The sequence below is a fragment of the Papilio polytes genome, unplaced genomic scaffold (genome assembly GCF_000836215.1).
Source record: "Papilio polytes unplaced genomic scaffold, Ppol_1.0 DF823823.1, whole genome shotgun sequence".
NCBI lineage: Eukaryota > Metazoa > Arthropoda > Insecta > Lepidoptera > Papilionidae > Papilio > Papilio polytes.
In genome coordinates this window covers 567,103-574,506 of record NW_013525381.1, presented here as the reverse complement: position 1 = coordinate 574,506, position 7,404 = coordinate 567,103, and the positions used below count along the sequence as shown (strand labels likewise).

General features: G+C 36.8%; 1 protein-coding gene across 5 annotated transcripts in view; it reads left to right on the top strand.

The window, feature by feature from the left end:
• Positions 1 to 5,526, top strand: part of LOC106103415 (venom dipeptidyl peptidase 4-like) — a 26,909-nt gene extending 21,383 nt beyond the window's left edge. For all 5 annotated transcript variants that reach the window (XM_013283182.1, XM_013283183.1, XM_013283180.1 and 2 more), the window contains exons 12-18: positions 522 to 729; positions 1,414 to 1,598; positions 2,285 to 2,479; positions 3,131 to 3,288; positions 3,872 to 3,957; positions 4,468 to 4,593; positions 5,209 to 5,526. In XM_013283182.1, coding sequence (XP_013138636.1) covers positions 522 to 729; positions 1,414 to 1,598; positions 2,285 to 2,479; positions 3,131 to 3,288; positions 3,872 to 3,957; positions 4,468 to 4,593; positions 5,209 to 5,298 — 1,048 coding nt within the window. In that variant the 3' untranslated portion in view covers positions 5,299 to 5,526. The remainder of the gene's footprint in view (positions 1 to 521; positions 730 to 1,413; positions 1,599 to 2,284; positions 2,480 to 3,130; positions 3,289 to 3,871; positions 3,958 to 4,467; positions 4,594 to 5,208) is intronic.
• Positions 5,527 to 7,404: the final 1,878 nt, after the last annotated feature.

Here is a 7,404-nt window from a genome sequence, read left to right as displayed (position 1 = left end):
TTTAAACGGCTGAACGGATCTCGATGAAATTTGGCATAGACGCAGAGGATAGTCTGGAAGAACACATAGGCTACTCATTTTTGTTTTTTTATTTTAGCTTTTTTATTTAGAGGTTCCAAAATACACGTTTGGCTAAACTATCAAACAATTGTTTAGTTACGTTTTGATTTCTATGAGTTTATATGGAGGGATTCTTAGTTGTGAAACTTAACAATAAAAATAAGAAATAAATAAACAGTTCAATTTGCTGCGAAACAATTGACTTTCGCACAACACAGCGATAATTTGCTTAACATGAGTTAAATACCGTGGCGTCCCACACATTGGCCAGGAGGGAACGAAGGGGTTTAGTGAGGTATGCCCCCACTATGGGGGGAGAGTCCCACATAACTCACGTGTCTGCTCCGAGGCATGGAGTATGCGTAACGCCTTCGAAAAAAAATGGTGTTTTTACAGAGAATTGTTTAGTCTTATGCTTCCATGATTTTGGATATACTCTATATTACATTTTACAATTCCAGTTGGTACAAAGCTACCCACGTGGAGGACTCTGCGGAGCAGCACGTGTACACGGCGAGCGCGGCGCGCGAGGTGGCGTGCTTCTCGTGCGGCATCGCGCGCGCCCGCGGACAGTGCCTCTACAACGACGCCCTCCTCAGCGCAGACACCTCCCGCCTCGCCATCAACTGCGCCGGCCCCGGCCTGCCGCAGATATTTATTTATGACGTGGTAAGAATGCCAAAACCCATAGACAGTAGAGCTAACGAAAAAGAACAGATAAATCATAATTCCTCCTACCTTATCCTACCTCCTACTCCCTTATCATGTAGTGTCGGTGCACCGGTTTTCGTTCTGCAAGTAACTCTTATCATCCGTCATCTCAGTCATCCCCTTCTTGATCATGTCACCTTTCACGCAATACGTCTTTTTCCTCCTCCAATTCCTTCACACTCCTAACTCACGTCCTTCTTGTAACATGTAACTAATTTAACTGATTTTTCACATGCTTCAATGGATTTCTATTTAAAATTCATAGACAGTCACGGAAAGAGTTCCCGACAATTTAAATCACTGCAATACAATATGACTAAGATTTTATTAACTACTACTTTCTTGATGGCCAGTAACCATTAGTTTTTCTGTTTAATAGACCATAAACTACGTTTTAGAATACTCCTAGACGATATTCTATTCAACTTATGATACGATTAGAGAGCGCATTTTGACTAAACTATCACCCAACTGTTTTAGTCTCGCTTTGATTCATATTACTCGATTTTTAGTTGTGCAACTAAACAGTTGAATGGTTTGCGAAACAATTGACAATCGACAATCGTACAATAGTTATGCGATAGTTTAGTCAAAGCCTGTGTAATGTTTAAATCTTATTTAGTTTTATTGTCTTCATTTAAGAATGGTACTTTACTGAAAACGTGGGACGACAACGCGGAGACATCTTTGCTGCTAGCAGACCGCCAGTTGCCGGTGACGCTGCGTCTGAGCGTGCCGGTCGCAGCCGGCTTCCCCGAAGCGGACGTTCACATACAGGCTCCGCCCGACTACCTCTCTCGTACCAATGTACCTTTATTAGTTTACGTGTAAGTTTGTTCAATCATAATTTCTATCTTTATCACAACTAGCTGTTTCCGTACTGCTTCATCCGCATGGAATTATAAAAACTACATTTCACTGTTTACATTTGTATTTCAATTGCAAAAGACAAAATTTTAATGCACAAATGACAACAAAGGCCTTTGACATCGGATAACAATTACCGTTACCATGGCAACCTTGCTTCCTCGATTTTGTCAGCTTGTATTCTTTGTCCCTTTCCCGCATGACGGTTTTACCCAAATTAGTTACTCTCTAAGTTTTTTTGGGACTGATTTGGCATTGTTTGACTTGAAAAGGCATTTACAGATTATTCTTTAAGTTCAATAGTGTGACGAAACATGGCCTTAAGCGTATCGTAAGTGTATGGATTTTTATTAAAAAAGTATTATTCAAAAATATACTGAGATTGGTGACATCCTACATAAATAAGTAACGTGTGTTACGCTTTATTATATTAGTATAGGTATTAGATTATATTATACTAGCTGTTACTCGCGACTTCACTTACGTAAAAATATAGCCTATGTTACTCAACGATAATGTAGCTTTTTGATATTGAAAGAATCAGTGACATATGCCCCAGTAGTTTTTGAGTTATTTCAATACATAGAAAAACACAAAATTATCCTCTTTATTATATTGTAAACAATGGCGTTGTATGTATGTACAGTTATGGTGGTCCGGACACTGCGTTAGTAACAAAGCAGTGGACGCTGGACTGGGGCACGTCGCTCGTGAACCGCTGGGGCATCGCGGTGGCGCACATCGACGGCCGCGGCTCGGGGCTGCGCGGCGTCGCCAACATCTTTGCTATCAACCGCAGACTCGGCACCGACGAGATCGATGATCAAGTTACCGTCACAAGGTACGTATAGCAAACTCAGATAGAGATCGAACTATCGCACAACTGTTTAGTCTTGCTTAGTTTCTTATACACACTACAAGTTTTTTAGTCGTGTTTTTAGTTATTGCCAGAATCAAATTCATAATACTGTGGTATAGATATGACGGTTAGTGAAAACGGTCATTAATAAAATGTCTTACAAATGACATTTTAATATAACATTCTATAACTACACGAAACACTTCATCCACTCGACTCTTAGAGCGCACACCTGAACTATCGCACAACTGTTTACTCGCGGTTTGATTCCTATGAGCTTATATTCAATACAAATTCTTTAGTCGTGCAACTAAATAGTTGAATTTGCTGCAAACAATCGACAATCGCACATTTTAGTCAAAGGTAGTCTTACTCTTACTCAGACATTTAAATTATGACAGAATGATACCCTTCTTTTCTAACTTCTGATCTGGCACGGGACGCCAATTTATTTTTAATTTAAGAACACGATTCAGCGTAACATTTGTATTAGAGTTGGAGTTTGAAAGTAAACTTAGCTAAGGAATATCAGAAAATGGACTTCCTACGCCGAAGATAAAGAAGATCGTTTAATGCTATAGAAATATATCATGTTTTAATAGTGGTCTAGAAGAATAAGGATTTTCGTTCCAGGACACTCCAGCAGCAGCTGCCGTGGCTGGACGGCAACCGCACCTGTATCTGGGGCTGGTCGTACGGCGGCTACGCGGCCTCGCTGGCGCTGGCTCGCGGCGCTGATGTCTTCCGCTGCGCTGCGGCAGTCGCCCCCGTCGTCGACTGGAGATTCTATGGTACTTCAATTTCCTACATCCATAGCAATTACACAATTATCCAAATAATCCCTAAAGATACTAAAGTAAAATACGGTGGTAAATGTTGGTTTGTACCCAAACGGAATAGGCAATATGCACATGACGCCAAATTTCAGAATATTTCTGTAATTTGTTATTTAAGAACATGCCTTGAAAGACTTTTTAATATACTATGACGTAGTAGCGTTTGATTATTGAAAACTGTATTTAAAAAATCCCCTAGCTAAGTTCTAAAACGCATCGCTATTGGTTATCTTTAACACCTATAACTTTCTTAAGTTATAGGTGGGTTTACTCACTTTTTGATGTTTGATAACTCTGAGAACCAATCAAATACTTTGTTGTTGTTTGATGACGTCATAACACTCCGGCCACGTTTTAGTCGGAGAAAATGGTCGTGATTTTGTTTTTTATTAACTCAATGGTTTTTGCATTCCTGTCAATTTTTTTCTAGTTATAACAAGTAGGAACGTTTAAAAGAAAAAAAATACATGCAAACCTATTGATAGAAGACATACATATTCAAATACAAAAATAAAATTTTGTTTTTGTCAATTTTCAGATACAATTTACACGGAAAGATACATGGACACGCCGCAGAACAATCCGCAAGCATACTTTAATTCTTCGCTTCTTACACCAGAAGTGGTACGTATTTTTATTATTCTCTTAAATGGAATGAGCTAAAGTGAAACGAGTTCAGTTTTTTTAAGCTTCTCCTAGACGCTTCAAACAAGAAAAATGTCAATTCAAATTATTGTAAACTAGGTTTTGCAAGACTTCGGTGCGAAATTTAAAAAAAAAAACTTAGTAAACAAACATATTTTTGGACTATTATATATCTTTGTCAAATTATATCGAGATCCATTGAACCGTTTTACAGATAAGTAGTCAAACAACTATTAATTTATATTCAAATTCATAATATTAGTCTTACTTTCCTACTTATATTCTAAATGCGAAAGTTCAGATGAATGTCTGATAGAGTTTGTAGCCTAAACGGCTGAACAGATCTAACCAATTTTGTACAGATGTAGAGCATAGTCTGGAAGAACACATAGGCTACTTTAACTTTTTTAATTCCTTGCGGACGGAGTCGGGCGGAATCTAGTTTGATATACGCAGAGTAGTTAATATGCTTGAAATGTTATATTCGAGGTGTCGGCGTACCGCAACAAGCGCTACTTCCTGATCCACGGCACCGCCGACGACAACGTGCACTACCAGCACGCCATGCTCATCTCCCGCCTGCTGCAGCGCGAGGATGTCTACTTCACGCAGATGGTAACTTGTTACAATTGTCTCTGGTTCTAATTGTCCTCTAATTCTCTCTAAACTTTTTTTCTTCCATTGTCCCAAACATTCGTTAAATTGTCCTTAATTTTAGAATACAGCATTGAGGAGTAGTAATTAGTTTAATATTCGCAGGTTCTTTTTAAGTAGTAAATAACTCTGAGTGATAATCTACAGTGATGGATTTTCTGAGGAATCAGTAGTGATGTTAAATTATGATTTTTGTTTTCACTATTCCGATAGACCCAATTTACAGCAACTTTAAGTAAATGAACACAGTCTTAATATGGAAGAGAAATCTATTAAGTTTATGGTAATGCCCTCGACTTTACAGTCAGAAAATACCTAAGCATTTTCTAATACTATCATCTTTCTCCTTATCCTACTCCCTTAGGGTCGGCGCAACAGGTTTTGGTCCTCCACAAAACTCTATCCGTCATCTCAGTCGTCACTCCCTTTTTGATTATGTCACCTTTCACGTAATCCATCCATCTCTTTCTATGTCTACCTCTATCCATAACGTTCTCCTTATAACATGCGATTCATCACTCCTACTATTCATACATATTTACATACCATACATAAATTGGTTATTTTGTATAACAGAGCTATACCGACGAAGATCACGGATTGGTCGGCGTCAGACCTCATCTCTACCACGCTTTAGAGAAGTTCTTACAAGAAAATATGCTGTAGATAGAAGCCGCAGAAGTAAGATCAAATCAGTGCTAATATCAAATTACACACTTATTTTAAATCAATACGTAATTAAAATAATTGACAATATTCGTAGTTCCCTTGATGGAGTCATTTTAATTTAGATAATGTGTTGTGGTACAAATTACTTATTGACATTTTATAGTATAAGAGACTATGTTACCTGTGAAAATACATATTTTATCTTCTAAGAGTGTGCGCATCTTTGACTAAACTATCGCACGACGGTTGTGCGATTGTCGATTGTTTCGCAGCCCCAACTAGTTGCACAACTAAAAAAAAAACATGCAGACGAATTGAGTACCTCCTTCTTTTGGGAAGTCGGTCAAAAATCGAGTAGTGTGCGCTCCATATAAGGTCGTAGGAATCAAAGCGCGACTAAACAGTTGTGCGATAGTTTTGTCAAAGGTGTGCGCGCTCTAAGAGTCGAGTGGATGAAGTGTTTCGTATAGTTATAAAATATGTTTTATTAAAATGTCATTTGTAAGATATTTCATTAATGACCGTTTTCACTACACATTAATACCACAGTATTATGAATTTGATTCTTGCAGAAATCAGTGGAAACGGGAGTTAAAATGTTACTTAATTGTTGCCAAATCGAAGCAGTACGTTACAGGGTTGATTATTCTTTTAAATATTTATGTTCATAGCGTCTTATGCAATAAAGACAATTCGAAGAGATGTTATAAGATATAGCCAAGAGTTTTATGTAAATATTTTTTCTAGATATTTTAAGTGAAAAATGTCGTAATAAATTTGTTTTCTACAAAAAGTTTCTTTTACTTTTTATTCTTATACTTTATCTATACTTATACTATATCTATACTTTATGTGAAGCAAATTGTTTTGATCAAAAATTAGAAGAAGTCTTAAAAAAGCATACAAAATGGTTTCTAAACTATAGGAGTATATACGTCTATCAGCATTTCAATTCCCTGCCCAATTTGTATTTTCGTATACAGACATTTATATGTAAAATAGGAAATGTTTGTTTGCAAGAAAGCGTCGCAATACGTCGGTACGCAGTACAAGTGGGATCCATCGTTTCTCATTTTCGTTTCCTATTACCAAACAAAGTGTATTGATACAAGACACAGGGACACACGGCCCGAACTTCCGACGTACTATATTCTTCGATTAAAAATATGCAATTTGATACAGTAAGTTCGTAAATCCGTTTATAAAAAATCTTAAGATACAGAAAACCCCTCGGCCTTTTACAGGTAGAATACTACTCGTAGATCAATTATTTTATATTACAATGAGGAGCGTATTCTTGAAAATTCAGTTGTAAATTGTCCGTTAGACTTCAAAACCTTCCTTTTTTTAACTAATAAATGGTAAACTAATGGTATATAACTAACTAAAAACTAAATAACTAATATATATAAATGGTAACTAAATGTTAGTTTTATAAATAAATTGTAATCAAACTATACTGTTCGATGCTAATTTGTATATGAACATTTACATTTGCTTCGTAGCCTTTGTTCAGTAACCTTAGTGTCCGTGTGTCGAAGCTATGAGTGTTGTTTGCGGGGAATGTTTTCGGCATCCTGTTACCGAAGCAAACATGTTTTACCGACACGGGATCGGTAAAAGAGCGCTTTGTTCGGAACACTTTCTTAGTTTTTCCTTTAGTATTATCCGGTGCTCTTGTTGAAAATATGTTGTGGTTTCTCGAGCGTATAGAACAAACACTTGATATTCAGCAACTTTTAAAATTATACGTTTTTCTTCGGATTTAAGTTAAAAATGTTTTTATTCAAAGCGGTTGTAAATCCTCGTCTTCTGTATTTGATGATGATAGAGGTAAAAGTTTTATATCTTTGAATTACAATTAAAGCATTGTGAACACGAAAGCGCAGGAAATCTTGAGGGATGTAAACACAACAATGATTATCATGCGTAAACAAACACACGCATGTTGTAAAACAAACCTAATCGCTAGGGAACGTAAACAAAGCTACGAGTATAATTAGTAATACGCTTAGAACACTTATTAAGAAAGTCAACTCTAGAACCAAAATAGGCATGAAATAACTATTTTATTTTCCTTACAGTATAACAATAAGGTATATT